This window comes from Falco rusticolus, chromosome 6 (assembly GCF_015220075.1).
Source record: "Falco rusticolus isolate bFalRus1 chromosome 6, bFalRus1.pri, whole genome shotgun sequence".
In the NCBI taxonomy this organism is placed as follows: domain Eukaryota; kingdom Metazoa; phylum Chordata; class Aves; order Falconiformes; family Falconidae; genus Falco; species Falco rusticolus.
Window position 1 is genome coordinate 32385564 of NC_051192.1, and position 17996 is coordinate 32403559.

General features: G+C 37.3%; 1 protein-coding gene across 1 annotated transcript in view; it reads left to right on the top strand.

Annotated features, from left to right (window-relative positions):
• The window catches only part of NKAIN2 (sodium/potassium transporting ATPase interacting 2), a 573334-nt gene that overhangs the window by 245707 nt on the left and 309631 nt on the right, over positions 1–17996 (top strand). The window contains exon 2 of the mRNA XM_037393060.1: positions 12075–12212. Within this exon, the coding sequence (XP_037248957.1) occupies positions 12075–12212 (138 nt within the window). The remainder of the gene's footprint in view (positions 1–12074; positions 12213–17996) is intronic.

The following is a 17996-nucleotide window of genomic DNA, read 5'->3' on the forward strand; positions in this document are numbered from 1 at the left end:
AGCAGGAAAGGCAGTTTCACCTAGGGGAGGGCATTATGCAGGAAGCAGTTGTTCCTACCTGAGTTTCTCACAAAGCAAGAACATGAACATCACTTCAAAAATATCAGACATTGACAAGCACTGGCAGCCCTCAGCAGAAAGCTGCTGGTGCTTTGGTTAGTTACCCACAATACAAAGGTGGCTTTACCCTGGAGTTTTACTTTTTGGCATGATTTTCTTTGTATAGTGAGATAAATTAAGGGAAAATTTGATGACTCCTGTTTTTTCTTTGTATTTTCCCAAATGTGCACAAGCTTTATCCATTCCTTCTTCTCTCCAGTGTAGAAGTACTTGTCAATATCAGAACATTTTGAATGGGTGTTGATCCTTTCCTTTGCTTGGCTGCAATAACAGAGCAGCAGGGGTGAAAGAGGTTGACTCTGCCTTGGTTATTTTTTACTGCTCAGAGAGAAGGCAGTTATTAACATAAGGTCCTTTTCCACCTAACTGTACTGTTTGCCAGGGAGGTCAGTTGCCTGCATCTTCCTTGTAAATGCAGTTCTAATCAGTATGTCATCAGGCTAGAGATAAACCACAGAGTAAACCATTACCCCAGCCAAAACAGTGCCATGCAAAACAAAGCAGGAACCAGCAGATGCAGCAGTCATCTAGTAAAGATATGCTCTTGCTTTAGCAGAGAAGCAGCACACACAATATTATCAGATTATCTTACCTTGAATTAAAAATACCTTCTCTAGAGAGGTCACCTATATCAGGAAGAAATGGGCAAGCATTTGGTGTTATGTAAACGCTGGGGTTTTTTACCTGTTGTTTCATTAATAATAGGAGTCCACTTAAAAAAAGACATTGTCGTTACCCTCAAATAATTGTATTAAAAGCTACTGTCTAGCAAAGGTTAGAAAGTCAGTAGACATGCATCATTTAAAACACTGACTAATATGGTTATAGAAAAAAAGTTCTGCTTTTGATTTTTCACAATCTTATGTAAAATAGCATATAGTTTGAAATTGAACTGAGCACTGTTAGCCTTCCTCTGCTAGTCTAATCCACACAAAATTGGTCAAAAATAATTATAAACTCCTCTTTTTTGACAAGTCATGATTGGATAGATGATTGGGTTTTGTATAGTTCGAGCAGGTCATTTATTAACAAGAAAGGGCATTAATATGGCTAGATTTAAGCTGCTAACTTAAAATTGTCAGTTTGGGTTGGTAGGTTGGGGTTTTTTTGTTGGTTTTTGGTGTTTTTGGTTTTTTTTTTGCTAGGCACTGTAGAAGAGTCTGGCTCAGGCAATGTAATTTGCCTTTCATAGTCTACCACAAGGCTCATGATTATTTCTTACAACAAAATATTCAGTGCAACAAATTAGTAGATTTTGCTATGTTGGTTGGGCTGCATTCCAATTCCTGCCTTAGTGATGCTGGCTGCCTTCAGTACTGCCAGCACAATAATTATTGCTGAGTTTTCTAGACCTCATCAAACCAGCAAGGTGATCACCCCCTTGGAACAGCTGGGGATATGAGGTATGGAAAAGTGGAAAGAAATTGCTGCAACTCTGTGCTATCATGCCAGCAAGTGCCACTTGAATGATGGCAGCTGTTGGCAGGGGTAGGGCTCAGCTGAAGGAGAGCTTGCAGCATTTCCAGATTATAGCTTTTGCTGCTTCCAAGGAGAATTGCTGTGGGCACTGAATTAAAGAAAGCAAATTGGAAGGTGGGGAAAATGAAGATCTGAAGGTAAATGCAGAAGGGGAGATGATGATTTCTGTCAATAAAGTCATTTTTGTTTTACTGTATGTGATTGCCTCTTTTAAAAAGAAAAAAAAAATTCCACAAACTCTATCATGTCAGCTATGCGGGTTTGTTTGGCAGCCCTCTCCAGCATTTGTCACATAATAAAGGTACCAACCAAAACTCGATGTTATTCTTGTTCCAGCACAGAGAAGTATACTACTATTTATTAGTATTTTACCATATGAAGTACAGAAGCAAAGTTAAGTCTTATTATAGATATTTATCAATATTGTCATCATCAAAATACCTGCTGAGAGACTGCTACTGTACTTGAGTGTATATTTAGGATGAAAAATGGGTTTAATCCAGGACACTCAATATTAACCTTTAAACAAAATAAACACTCAGTAAAAATAAGAGTGTAGCCACAAAATCGTTGATGTAAATTACCACTGTGTAAATAAAAGAAAAACATTATTGACTTCAGTAAACATTTATGCAAATAAGAGAGCCCATTATATCCCTCTTTAGAATCTCTGTTTTCTTTCCTGTTTCTCCCTTTTGTTTGAACATTTTAATTTGATCCAACTACATTTTCTTTTATAGAAAATCTGCTCACATAGAAGTGGAATATTTTGACACCATTCTCATCACTGGGATAAAGTGGCATCTATTAGTGCTATGGAATATGGCAAGCATTCATCATGTGTGTTTAGTCTTCTGCCAGAGCTTTGCAGCTATCCTTTTCCTTGTCCCTCACATTTTAAACTTCTCGGTCTTAACAGTCTGGGAGTAGGGCTTTGTGATTCACTATCTCTTAAGCCGGGACTTTATTATAGTACTCCATTTTTCATTATTTTTTACCTTGTAGGTTGATAAAGCCTGGCTGCAAATAGATAATATTTCGGAAACAATGTACTTAAGATAAGGAGATATTTGTATGTGTACATGAATTGGCATACTAAAAAGATGCATACAGTCAGCATACAGTATTAGTACATTACTCATTACAGACTAGCTTTTTATTCATTACTTTTGTCATCAGGGCTAGGGAAAAGGTATAGCTAGTCTGCCTGTTAATTTTATTATAGCTTTAATGTTGGAAGAGGCAAGAGAATGAGACTGGAATCTGTACTGCTTACTTATATCACAGTTCTTTCCAGGGGCAGGTGATGGGTTTTATATTTCTTTATATTTATATATGTATATATAAAAATATATATATTTCTTTAAAACGGAAAGCTATGGGCCCCACTTATTTAAACATATTATTTCATAAAACCAGAAGAGCTTTGTGTTTTCCTTGACATGTTTAATGGGATCTTTTTGAGGGCAGTGTCTGACTGACTCAATCTAGCTGTCCACAGGGATTGGAAGAGGGACCCCTACCCCAATTGCCCAATGGCCTAGGGTTTTCCTGTAATGACTATGACAGCGTAGTGTTTCATGGGCCACCTTTTTTTTTTTATATATATATATAATCATGTTGCAAAGCAGATTGAATAAAAATGGTGAAATATTGCGAATTGCTGCAAATTGGCTGGCTCTGATCAACAGTTCTTTAATTGAATCAACAGTCTTGAACTAGCTTATGACAATACTCCATTTTCTTCACAAAATAAGTTTTTGCCCTTAGGACAGAAATTTCTGTTTGTGAAACTGGGGTGTAGAACACAATTGTTGTTCCCCAGATGTGGTTATATTTAAAGGTGCTGGACCTGGGTCACTGGGCATCTGGAAGATGTGATCTGAGACCTTGTGCTTGTACCTGCGACTCTGGTGCAGACAACAGATAACAAGTTTGACTTTTAAGGATGTCATGTTGCAGAGAACATGCTTGCTGCCTTCAGCAGCACTACTTGGAGTTCCCTAAGGACTAATGCCTTTATACACAGGTAATAGGCAAAGTTTAGCAGCTAGAAACTTTTCTGGCTATAACCAATGTAAATGATCTCTCTTCCATAAAGCAGTCTACATAGTTGAAATGTTTTTTTTTCAGGTTATGCCAAGACATGAAAATATAATAGGTACTTCACATATTTTATGTAAAAATAATGACTATTCTAGCAGGAGCATCTTAAGACAGAGATTTCTTTAAGGTGAGAGTCAGCATCCTGCTTAGCCAGGTTTAGTTGTGGAATGAGTGACTACAAAGCAAGGAGCCCTCTGTGCCTTACAGTTCTGACATGGATTAGTTCTCTTTCTTGCTTTATGGACACTCTTACATGGCTGAATGCAAATAAAACCATATTCATCATAGTGGCTAGATTAGCTATTTTCATTTGATATAATCCTCTGATACCAAATGCCCAGCTGATGTGATAGTGAGTGATCCTGCCAATACCTCTCAAAATTATATAGCTAATGAGGCTTCTTAAAGGTGTGACTTTCCTGCTGAGGAGTAGAGACTAATTTTTTGTTGTTAGAAGGTATTTTTTTCAGGTATTAGGCCATATCCTATTTTTGGCTGAAGAAACATATGCAGAAGATAGTTTCATTACCTCAAGTTTAGATACCCTAGATACATCCTCTTGTCAACTCCATAACAACATTATCATATCTTTGTTGAGTTTACAAAAGTAATATATTGTAATCTGAATCACTGTGTAGAAACTAGTTGTATCTTTGTGAATGAAAGTGTGACCTGTTTTATTGTCAAATATTTCCATAAAGACAGAAACAGTTTGAAAGTATTAGATAAGGCTAATCTTTCTGAATGCTCTCTGAATGCATGATTTTGCCTTCAGGTTTCTTTACTGCAGGGAAATTATAAAATATTGTGCAATTATAAAATATTATTGAAGCTTAATTCAAAAGTATTTTTATATTCAGAACTGGCTCAAGGCTTCTTAGCAGCATCAGTGAAATTGAATTTTGCCACCTTAAAAATGAGGTGTGGGAGCCAGGGCTTTGATGCTTTTACCAGAAGAAGGGTGCAAAGGAAGAAGAGAGACAGGAATAGAGGTAGGGCAGAAAGGTGGAAGGGAACCCCTGAGAGATTGGTCTTGATCTTCCCATTGTCAACAGCAGAATGAGAAAAGGGAGTCAAGCATGGTGGTAGTGTTTAAAATTATTCCCACCAGTGGTCACTAACCCATCTATCATGATCCCTCCTTTGGCCACAGTCACAGCTAGCCTGTCTTTGCAGACCTTTGACATAAAGTAAAAAGAGTTTTTAAAAAAGTAAAATAGGCATCAAGCCCAAGACCATCCTCATGACCTATCTGACTTTGTACCAGGTGGTCATATGAAGCTAACAATGCAGAGCGCTGCCTCCGGTAAGCACTAGGTTCCCAATGTGTTTAAGTGCTTTTGTTAATCCTTGATCCTATCTTAAGCTTGCACCAGTAAATTGGCACAGCTTTCACAGCAGGGTCCTGTAGCTGGGACAGGCTCTGTGTTGCTGTACTGCTTCCACACCTGAGCTGGCATGCAAAGAGATGTCTGACCTGCACTCTAGATTCAGAAGCACTTTGGGAAGAGACAGCCCTTACATTTCTACCCCTGTGATACAGGCCTGCATTCTCTAAATCTGGCCTTCTAAAAGTAAAAATCACATCTAAGCAGATATATTAAACTGTTCTTGTATATTCTATCTTCTGTGACAAATGCTTTATTAATAGAGGTGGTTGTTTTGGGGGTGAGTTGGATTTTGGGTTTGTGGGGTTTTTTTGGTGTGTGTGGTGCAGCTCATCTGATTTTGAATGTTCCTTAAAAACACATAAGCAGTTTTTAGTAAATGCTTATTACGCTCCTAGCTGGGACCTAACAGCTGAGTATTTTGTGTTATAACATCTCAGTTTTAAGGTAAAAATGAACCTCATAACTTGACCCAATTTATTAGTCTGAGTCTGAACCACTTTTGTGCACACTCAATCCTTATCTTCTTCATTTTTGTCAAGTGCAACTATATCATTAGAATAATGCAAAAATTGTTATTGCAAGTGTTCATGAACAGGAAATAAAATACTTTTCAGGGATTAAAAATCTTAGTACCTCTAAGTTTTTATTACTTAAGTTCATCACATAGCTGAAATACTAATTTCATGATATTTAGCCTTGTGGGTAGAACAGTTTACGTGAGACTGATTTTACAAATTTTCTTTCAGGCATGTGAAAGAATGTGGTTCTGATACATATCTATGTCTTGTTATTGTTGGCCAGCCAGAAACAAGAAACTCTGTGGTCTTAAAACATACACACACAAAAAATTTGCTGTTAACATGATGTTAAGATTTGTGATCTAAGTTGTAATATGAACTTAAGACCCTAACCCATTCAAGCTAGTCATTGGGATCAAGTGTGCAGTTGTATAGAACCTTGCTCTGAAGCCAAATGAATGAACTGAAATACTATTCTGGTATCAAGAGTATTGAAATCTACTACACCTCACAAATTCTCATTTTTTGTTGTTTAGTTATTAGCAAAGGTGAATTTGGTCTTGTACAATACAAAACCCTTAGACATCTGAGGTACAATTATCTCTACAGCTTTGTGTAGCTATATAAAATTTTGCCATGAATTCATGTCTTTGCTCTAGGTTTCAAAATTTTACATACCTTAAGTGCAGGGCTTATTTAATCAGTTTTTTATTATTATTCTAGCAATATGGTTCCTATAAGGTTATTCTAAAAATAGTTTTAGGAAGCAATATTAAAAATACCAAATAATTCACTTTAAAATTAGGGACTTCATTTTTTTCCCTATCATTTATCTCTTTCATCAATATTGGTGTTTCATAATATTTGTGGAGAAAGTATGTTGCAAGAACAGAACTTGTTGATCAAGCATTTTGCCAGCAATTTCCTCATTTTTCCTGCTTGCTCACGCAGGAGCTGATTCTTTCAGGGAAGTACTTGGAAGACAGGGGTTTGATTTTGTTATTGTTTGAGTCACATGTATGTATGGTGGAGTATAAATGTTTATAAATTGGGAATATAATACCCTGAAGATATATTCAGTGCACAGTAAATCATTTTTATTTAAACCAACTGTCAGCTTCACCAGTTCAGCTTTGGCTAGAATCTTTCTTATTTTCATGTCATGAGTAATAATAACTGAAGTGTCATTTAGATAACAGTTCTGCTTCTCTTTACTAAATAACAGAAAACCTACTGTGGAAAGATTGTATTTACCATTTTTTATTATTACTATTTTCAGTTAGAAAAGGCATCAGCTGAGACTTAGAATACACTCTGTACCCACGGAGAGTCCTGATGTCCTCAGTAGGTCACAGCAGAAATCTACTTGTACACGATATGATGCAGGGATGTGGTCCTACACAGGATTTGTAAAAACTATGATTACCTTCTTATCAATTGCAGAGAAGGCCTATTCCTTCTCTCAGCAGCATCCAACGGATTAAGGACAGGGGCTTAGTATTATATATGTGATACCTTTAAGGAACCAATGGACAAGTGTAAACTAATTCCCTCTTGATTTTAACTTGAATTACCTGTGCTTGTGATGGTTTTTATTAGCTGTGCTGAGAACGTTGTATCTACAGTATTTTACAGAACTTCATTTTAGTTTGGCCTTTCTTCTTACAAAAAGAATTCAAACCTTTTTTTCTTTCCCTGCTGTTTTGCAGTAAAGGACTTGACTCATATGTGCATGCACCCTTGCAGATTCTTAGGTGTATTTTGTATGTATTTGACTTTCAAAGGATTGGGTTTTCTGCTGGGTAACTGTGGAGAAGCTGTTGAGTAACTGGGCCCTCTATCTCAAGATAGTATCTGAAATGTTAATGAAAAATTAAATTAATCTAAGTAGTAGCATAAATATATGATTCCTGCCTCAAAATTACTGAAGTGCTGGGGGAGGGTTTGCTGGAGGTATTGTTGTGATGCAGGTAGGCTTTAGCATTAGAATTCTTTTATAAGCCACAGGCCCCAAATACTTGCATTTATTGGTTTCTTTAACTTTCTATTCCATGGAACCAAGTACTGAACATAATTTAAAAACTATATATCTAACTTTAAAACACAAGCAAATTATTAGAAGCTGTGGGAATTTGATGCAACACAATTGAGCTGAGGGGACTTAATGAGTTACTGGTTAGAGCTTAATTTCTATAGCTCATTCTTAGCCTGTACCAGCCATGAAATAAACCATGGTTGCTTAATTCTCCTTCACTGTGATTTAAGCTAATGCTCTTCCTTTGGAGTGAACTGAGAGCCTGCTGCTGTGACTGAGCTGGTGAGTCCCTCAGTTGATGTGACCCTGCCCCAGGCTCCAGTGTACTGAGTGCCTCTGTGTCCTGCGGGGTGTCCAAGGGCCCTGGCTGGCGGGGGTTGTACATGGTTGTGTGTGCGCACGCCTGTGTGCACTTTATTTTATAAAAATGCAAATTTTGATTCCATGTCATTGTGAAATAGTCGTGGTTGAGTTTCTTCTCAAGGAGCTTTCTGAGGAAAGGCACTTTGTCATTTTCCATTTTGGAGTATGTGTTATAAATCATCTTTTGACTGGTTTCTCCTTTGTGGTTCCTGTCTGAAATTTTAGTCCAATCATATACTTTAAGAATCATCTCAAAATGGTTTTCTTTATCCTCTGGAAATTCAATTCTTAGATCCCTCAAGGTCAGTAACACTGTTAACCTATTAACAACCAACATCTGACAAGAATCTGGAAATAGCTTGAGCTATTCCAACTTGATAGTATACAGGCTGTTTTTATTTTGTATTTATTTTTAAAACAGCAGAAGTCTGGAAAAATATGCATTAGTAGAAATGGTTCACTGTAATTACACTTAACTCATCTATAATTTTACAGTGTTTACATAAAACAATCTTTCTATGATATTTTACTTATTTGGAAGCCTAGGACAGTTATGTGGTAGTCATCTATTTTCTAACATTAAGAACTGATGCCACATAACCTTACATTTTAGGTTCACCACATTATTAAAATAGAGTTGAACTAAAACATATTTTCTCTTTTCTTAACTTCGTGTACTTTTTCTTCCAAAGCATCCATTTTTTTTCTATTCTCATTTTAAACTTTTTTCCAGAAGAAGAAGAAAGAACACAGACAGTTCTTTATCTGTTTCTAGACTTTGAAGATTAATAATTCTTTGTCAGCCCTTTCGTTTCTCTCTGTAATGTCCTTGAAACATCATTAAACATTTGATGCTGGTGGATATGATTTGGAGAAATAAGTGCAGTTGTTTAATCAAAAAAAATTAAGTTTTTGAAGTAAAGGGGAAAGAAAATCTTTCAAAAACAGGTATATATTTTTCTCCTGTTATGTAAAGAAATCCCTTATGACTCTGGCATCTGTGGAAGAGGAGGAGCTACATAATACTGTTTTTAATAGATTTTGTCAGCACTTTGTCCTATTTTTTGTTTTTCCCCTTTTTAGAAACACAGACCCAATGAGATGTTTTTATTTTTTTATTTTTTTCTTAGTGACTGCATGAAAAAAGTCCATATTATTTTTACGGGGGATTGTGGATTGTTTTTATTTTCTCTTCACTTTCATCTCTTCAGGAAGTGGGAATGAAGTTCAAGTTCTGTCCTATATTTTCCATTTGATAAATCTGTGATGCACCTTGCTGTGGTAGTCTGATCTAAGGAATAGCAGCTGTATTTCCACAGCATTTTATCTCTGCACAGCCTACCAGAATGCTGCTATTTCATATATCCAGCAGTTCCCACTCACAGCTGATTCCTTGGAGTGACAGGAGAAAGTCTAATAGCAAGTCTGCCTGTGGCAAAGGTGAGGTAGATACACAGGGACAGAGCTGGTGCAGACTTGTTTCCTTGTGCTGCACAGCCAATATTTTACCCACTGCTTTGTGTGCCATGTTATCTGGTAGGTCCCCCTGCCAGAGGTTTCAACTTGGCCACAAAAAATGAGGGAGTGGTTACTTGGTACTGAAGAAATTGCTAGTCATTAAAAAGAAAAAAAAAAAAAAAAAAAAAGTACATTGGTCTGTGGGAAGTGAAGATTTGGACAGAAGTAACCGTTTATCCAGCACAGCCCCATAAGTAAGTTTTGGTGCAACTACTGCATCTTTCACCAAAACAAAAATAAAACAAAACAAAATGAAATGTTCTTGCTGCATGATACGCTGTTTCCTTTTAACCTTAAGCTGTAGCAGGAATATTAGGTTTTCTACTTTTTAATGTAATTAACTACCGTGCTGCAATTTCCCTCTAAAATTGGCATACTTAACTGTATGATTTCTTACTGGTTGAATGATTTGTGTCATCCCATGTATTTTTTTGCACACTGAATCCCTACTGTTAGTATACTAGAAGCTTGTACAGTCTAGACTCCTTTTGCTACGGCTTTGCTATTTGTATTTACTCCTTGTCCAGCTGATGAAAGTCAGAGCTCTGTGCTCAGAGTAAGCATTTTCCCTTTGTTACCTGTTTAACAGCACTTAAGGTGTAGCAGGTCTTTTGCTGGTACCTCTAATAGACTTCACGCAGACCTACATAATACTGCTTTATGTCACATGTTGGTCTTTTTTTATGTACATGACTATGTCAGTAATAAAGGAAATATTTCTTAATGGTAAACTTGGAAGCACAGGCAGTCTGAGTTCCTAATGAAGTTCCTAATACAGCTTGGCTTTCCTTTTCTTTCTTCAGCACATTGTCACCATTACAATGTAATGTCTTGGGATTCTGGGAGCTCTTCTATGATGTTGCTTTGCTAGGGAGAATTGTAGGATAGCTCAGATAAATTCATTAAGATCTTGGGTGATTTAGGACCAGAATCTCTTTCTATCAATAAATATATAAAATAAAATAGTAGGCAAAATACCAAGACTGGTTATAAGATGGATGCATTGTGTGAAAGGAATCTTTGTAGCAGAGAGGAAATCAGTGGTTGACATAAACCCCTGAACTTTCAAATTCAAAACAATCCCAACTTAAATTTCAACAAATACCAGTTAGTTCTACATAATTAACACTCTTTACGTTCACAGTGCTGGTGTAAGTGTAGGCTGTCTTTTTAATGGCAAATTTTCTTACTTAATTTAAAAATGAAAGTGTTGTTGTGGCCGTGGACTGTGGCATGAAAATTGAAAAAAATCTCCCATAGCTATATGATGCAAAAACAGTCATGAACAGTAGTTAATTACTCATTTAGTACTTGATCTCAAAAGGTATTATTTTTTAAATTAATGAAGTGTGTGGCAGGTACACCTAATTCAATTAATCCACAGTGTAGTATAAACTGAGTAAATAGTCACCTGTCATTTAATGAAAATTTACAAAGAAACAGCCTGTTTCTTCTTTCTCTGTTTTGTGTGTGTGATGTTGGCATTGCTGTTGTCATAACTATTATTATTATTGTCTTTTTATTATATTTTTATTATTCACATTTCCATGAAACTCATCTATTCACCGTTTCAGTTAGTGAAATCGTTGATGTCAAAGAAATTCCTTACCCTTTCTGTCTAAATTCACTTCACCATTACATTGCCTTCTATCATTCACATCAATATTATTTTCATCAAAACGTGCCATTCTGCCTGTGGGTTGGGGTGCAGTGCTGTATTTTGACACAATATCCTAACACCAGTTAAGAGACACCTACTATCTAAATTCTGAAACTATTTCTAATGATACTGTTAGAAATGCAAGTTTTCTGCTTTCTGATCTATCTGCTTGGTATGGTATTGCTTGAAAACAGTCATCAACAAATGAGATTGTTCCTTAATTCACTTTTTTAAATTAAGTATCTGGAGAGTTGGGTTTATACTTCAGTGCTTATACTTCAGCTGATGTTTGTGACAGTGGGAGGAGGTAAACCTCCCGGTATTATTAGAATCTGTCATTATTAGTAGAACTAGGTCAAAAAGTTGCATGCATTTGGTTACAGATAGAAGCCCACTGACAGGATAGCTGGGGATAGGAGGAGAAAAAACCAAAAGGTAGGGAAATAATGGAAGCAAAGAGACAGAATTAGGTTGGGGGATGCTATTGTGATGGAAGCAAAGTAGATGAGAAGGTGTCATAAGCCTGCCACTTATTTTCAGCACCTGTACTCTAGAACATTATAACATTTGCTGGTCTATACAACAAAATGATTTGTGTTTCTTCTCCTGAAAACATACCATCCTAGTGAACAGTTTAGTATCTCCATAGAATTGCTCACATGAATATTTTAGCTAACGGAATATAACTCAATAAACTGTCAGTGAGAAATGCAGCTTTCATTAAAACAAGAAGGTGAAACATTGCAAACTCATTTCATTTTACTGCTGACTGAAGTATTTTTTTTAACTCGGGACAATTATCTTGGGTATGGGAAGGGGAAATGCCCTAGTAGATGTTTTCTGTTCTGTTCTAATCTATTTATGCTTTTCCTTTCTAATTATAGGTTTCTGTGCTCGAGAGACAGATATTTGACTTCCTTGGTTATCAGTGGGCACCCATCCTGGCAAATTTTATACACATTATAATAGTCATACTTGGCTTATTTGGAACCATCCAGTACAGACCTCGTTACATTACGGGAGTGAGTATTTAATTTTATTATTTTGCTTACTTATTTTGATGTGCATGTAAAAAAAAACCTCAAAAATATCAAAAACAAAAAAAGTATTCCAAACTATATTGCTTATAATCAAATAATAATCTTAGCTTCGTTTAACTTTCTTCTGTAATATTTTACATTTACTTATTATGATTTTGAGACACCTGCAATAATTAAGTGGTAACAACCTATAAAAGTTGAAAGTCAATGTGATCACAAACGACATGACAATATGAACTTTCAAGAAGTGAAGTCAGTTTAAGGAGTTACATCATCCTCAGAATTACAGGGATTTAGAGCTGGAATAAATGCTAGCCATAACTTTCCTAGATACACTGGACCTCCCCAAGAGATCCAAGATTTATTATAGTTATTCATTATTGTTATTAACCATCATTGCTAGAGTGCCTATCTGTTTTATATAACCCTCCTAGAAATTATAGTCCAAGTAAAAATTAAGTATGAGAAAATGGTAAGAAATGCAGGTTATGGACTGAGGGCTCCAGCATAACAGTAAGACTTACAATTTTTATCCATTTCTTTTCCTTATTCAGCTGCCCCTTATACACAGACTCAGCATTGCTGTACTCACTGGTACAATATAATATTAATGAAATTCTCGGTTTATACTCTGGGTTTGTTTTTTCCCCATTTGTAGGTCTATAAAGACAGAATAACTCTGAAAGCCATTGTTCAGAACACCTTTTAGAAGTAGATTTGCATAACTATTTCTATCAAAATTAACTGCTAATTCAGTTAAAGCTTGTATTATATTTTTCAAAGACAGGCAGCAGTCAAAAAAATTTGCCTGTACACAAATATATTTTCATGTCAAATGAACATAACTCCACTGACCCTGTACCCACTTCTGCAAAGTCTGTTTCCTCTTATGCTGTTCCCTCATATACCAGTAATCACTCAGGAGACAGAAAGGTTTTGCTTGTACCTCTGTGCCATGGTGTGATGCTAGTAGTAATACATTAACATTAGTGCCTGTGTTTCTATCTCTGTGATTTCCTATATGCAGAAAATGTGTCCACGTATATAGTGTCTTTATGCATGCACAATTTAATATATTCCAAAGCATATATTATCAACATTGAAAAATATATTGCAAGCCTTAAATATTTACAGTGTTTCCTTCAAGTCACAACTCTGGGGGTCAGGTGAATATGGAGTTTTCTTCTACCACTTCTGGTGCATTGACCAGTACAAAAGGCTGGGTGGGGGTGGGGAATAAAATTCAAGCAAGTGTCAGTTCAATAAAAAGAGTTAAATGTTCCATCCTAAGACTATTCCAAGGCATAAAAATGAGCACGAGCATAAAATGCTTAGCTGAGCTAAACAAAAAAGCTAGATTTAAATGGCATTTTCAAGAGGAGTACAGAAAATTACCTGCTACAATGATGAGTGCATTGTGAATGGGGAGGAATACCACCCTTATAAATATATACCATTCACATGAGTTTCTTGATGATATGGTTTGTGCCACACCATCCTACTCATTTTCACACATATCTTTTCTTAGAGCTCCCCCTCAGTCTCACTGTGTAGTCCATCTGGCTTTATGATTTTGCCTCCCTGCATCCTCTCACTGAATTGGATCAAACCAATCTAAAATCAAATTATATTGCTCAAGTTTTATAATGGACACCTGAATCTGCCATCTATCACAGACTGCTTAGATATGGAAATGATGAAACATTCATCCTTCTTTAGTTGGATCAGCAAAGGAGTGCTGTGATTTTTTAATTTCTGTTTGGAGAGTATCTGAAATCAGGATGAGCAAAATGGTACTGGTCACTGGAGGGAGAGATAAGGGAACTACATCCTTTTATTCAATTTTACTGGGCCCAGAATAGGCACCTTGTTGAAGCTGGGTAAAACTTTGTGTTGTCAAGTTCAAAGGCAAGAAGAAAGACAACAGCCTATAAGCCTGCAAGGGTGTAGCTATGAGGTTTTCAGGTAAGTGGATGTAAATACTCAGACTTCAATAGATTCTGCAAGGGTCAATCTGTCTTGAGTGGACTCTATAGGACCCTTAATCCACAATCACATTAGTACCTCAAGTATAGCTTGCTTCAACAAGACTACAATAAATTTCCTTTTTACTGTTGCATACTTCATAAAGGGTATCACAAAAATGTTTTCCAGAGGTTGTGAATCATAGGTTAAAGAGAGCAGGGAGGTTTTAATGTGAGATTTAAAGAAATGATTCAGTGCTTTAGAGAGAAGAGGAAATAAGTTTTAGACAGATGGGACACCACAAGTGAAAGTATGTCCCTGAACTCACAAGAGTCACAGTGAAGTTTAGAAGTGGGTGAGGGGAAAGGGTGGCTATGTGGATTCAGGTCTTGAAAACAGTTCAGATTACATGGAATACAGAAGTTGTGGTGGACAAAGAGGACAGAAAATTGAAGTTTAATATCAGCAGAGGGTTTAATCTCAATATTGGTTTGGCAAGAATACATTCATTTTTGCCTGTAAACCTAAACCATTAACCAATAAATGAGCAATTGATGCAGGAGGTGAAACATCTTCTCTGAGGGTGGAAATGAGTGTCCTTTTAAAGATGTCTTTTAAAAAGATAATGATTAAGCAAGACATATTTTAGTGAAAACAATAACGATAAAAGGACTGTTTAACAGCAATATGCTGGAACAGAGAATAAGGATTTCAGTAGGAACAAAGGTTAGCCAGTGTAATTACAGATGTAAATATGTTTTTTAGCACTGTTGTCATATAATTCTTGAATGCAAATGCCTGAGAGGTAATACCAATGCATAATTATTAAGGGTTCTGGAAATAAACAATCTTATTCACTTGGCTGGGGCTCTGCCTGGAGGCTCAGTTTCTCCCCATTACTTCTACAGAGGGATTCCAGCTGTGCTGATATGCCCATCATATATTCCTCACTGCTATGCATTATTAGTCACCTGACTAATTTAGTGACCTTCTGCAATGGAGTAACTGCATCACTAGACAAGGGAAGACCTATGGATGTAATCTATCTAGACTTCTGTAAGGCTTTTGATATGGTCCCCCACAACATTCTGGCTGCTAAATTGGAGAGATATGGGTTTGACAGGTGGATTGTTAGATGGATAAGGGAGTGGCTGGATGGACACATCCCAAATTATACTCAGTGGCTCAATGTACAAGTGGAAGCCAGCAATGAGTGGTGTCCCCTAGGGGTCTGTACTGGGACCAATAGTATTTAATACCTTCATCAACAACATAGACAATGAGATTGAGTGCACCTTCAGCAAGTTTGTAGATGACACTCAGCTGAGTAGTGCAGGTGATTCACTGGAGGGAAGAAATGCCATCCAGAAGGACCTGAAGAGTCTTGAGGAGTGGGGCCATATGAACCTCGTGAAGTTCAATAAGGTGAAATGTAAAAACCTGCACCTCGGTCAGGGCAACCCCTGATATCAATACAGACTGAGGGATGAATGGTTTGAGAGCAGCCCTGCAAAGAAGCACTTGGGGGTACTGGTGGATGAAAAGTTGGACATGAGCCAGCAATGGACATGAGCCTGCAACCCAAAAAGCCAACCATATCCTGGGCTGCATAAAAGTATGACCAGCAGGTTGAGGTGGGTGATTCTTCCCCAGTAGTCAACTCTTCTGAGACCCCACCTGGAGTACTCTGTCCAGCTCTAGGTCCCACAGTACAAGGATGTCGTGGACCTGTTAAAGCAGGTCCAGAGGAGGGCCATGAAAACAGTTAGAGGGATGGAACACCTCTTCTATAAAGGCTGAGAGAGTTAGGGTTGTTGAGCCTAGAGAACTGAAGGCTCTAGGAAGACCTTGTTGCAGCCTTTCAATATATAAAGGATTTACAAGAAAGATGGAGAAAGACTTTTTACCAGAGCCTGTAGTGACAGGACAATAGACAACAGGTTTAAACTGAGTTGGTAAGTTTAAATTGAACATAAGGAAGAAAACTCTTACAATGAGGATGGCAAGACACTGGAACAGGTTGCCCAGAGAAGTTGTGGATTCCCCATCCTTGGAAGTATTCAAGGTCAGGTTGGATGAGGCTTTGTGAAACCTGATCTAGTAAAAGATATCCCTGCACATGGCAGAGGGGTTGGACTAGATGATCTTTAAAGGTGCCTTCTGACCAAACCATTCTGTGATTCTATGATTCTATGAAATAAAAAGAGTAAGGAAATGGCACTGATGACTTCATGGGTTTTGGTTCCTGCATTAAGAAGAACCTTGGCAATCTCATTGTAATATTGTCTTAAAATTTTTAGAAAGCATTCTCAGAATATACAAGGACAAAAAGTCCCATTTGTACTGAATGTTATTCTTTCCTCCAAACAGAGGAATCCACCTGAAAAATCAAGCCCACCTTATGGTTTTTCACTGCCACAGAGGTAGCACTACAAAATTAAGTACTTTGTTTCTTTACTGCCACGGAAAAAATATAAAGGAATGTCTAGTGGAACTTAACAGTGACATGAACAGATAGAGAAAAACTGTGAATTATGAAATATAAGAATTTGACGAAAATCATGTCTGTGAGGTAGATTCAATTGTAATTTTCAATGCCTATTTGCACCTTCCAGGCCTGTTATATGTACTTCTTCTAGAATTAGTCCCAACAAACACAAAAATTTTGTACTGTCTGTTTTATTGTTCAGTCTTATAGACAATGCAAGAGTGATAAGAACATGAAAAAGCATTTGTACTGAAGAATAAACTCTCCTGCCTTAAGTATAAAGTGAAGATCCAATACCAATAAAATAAAACCTTTAATCCTGAAGGAATTACCTTGTTTCAGAACTGTGATAGTAGGAGATTGTACAAATTGTTTTCTTGTAATGACCTATTCATTGTACAGTTCATGTAGACTTTGGTTGTGTGTGAAGCAAAATTCTGCAGCGATCAATGTTACTTGCATTTTTCCAGGGATTAATTTATTCTGTTCTAGTATTTCCTCCTTTTCAACATAATAGTAACACCCCCTAGTTATAGTGAACATAATAGAATCATAGAATTATAAAATCACTTAGGTTTAAAAGGATGTTTAAGATCATCAAGTCCAACTGTTAACCCAGGACTGCCAAGGCCACCACTAAACTATGTCCCTAAGCACAACATCTACACATCTTTTAAATACCTTCAGGGGTGATGACTCAACCACTTCCCTGGGCAGCCTGTTCCAATGTTTGGCAACCTTTGAAGTGAAGATACTTTTCCTAATATCCAAGCTAAACATCCCCTGGTGCAACTTGAGGCCATTTCCTTTTGTCCTATTGCTTTTTACTTGGGAGAAGAGACCAACACCCACCTGTCTACAACCTCTTTTCAGGCAGCTGTAGAGAGCGATAAGGTCTCCCTGAGTATCCTTTTTTCCAGGCTAAACAACCCCAGTTCCTCAGCCACTCCTCATAATGCTTGTGCTCCTGACCCTTCACCAGCTTCTTTGCCCTTCTCTGGACACACTCCAGCACATCTACATCCCTCTTGCAGTGAGGGGGCCAAGACTGAACAAAGTATCTGAGAAGCAACCTCACCAGTGCCAAGTACAGGGGGACAATCACTGCCTTAGTCCTTCTAGCCACACTGTTTCTGACACAAGCCAGGATGCTGTTGGCCTTCTTGGCCACCTGGGCACACTGCTGGCTTAGGTTCAGCCAGCTGTTGACCAAGACTCCAGGTCCTTTTCCACCAGGCAGCTTTCCAGCCACTCTTCCCCAAGCCTGCAGCGTTGTATGGGGTTGTTGCAACCCAGGTGTAGGGCCTGACATT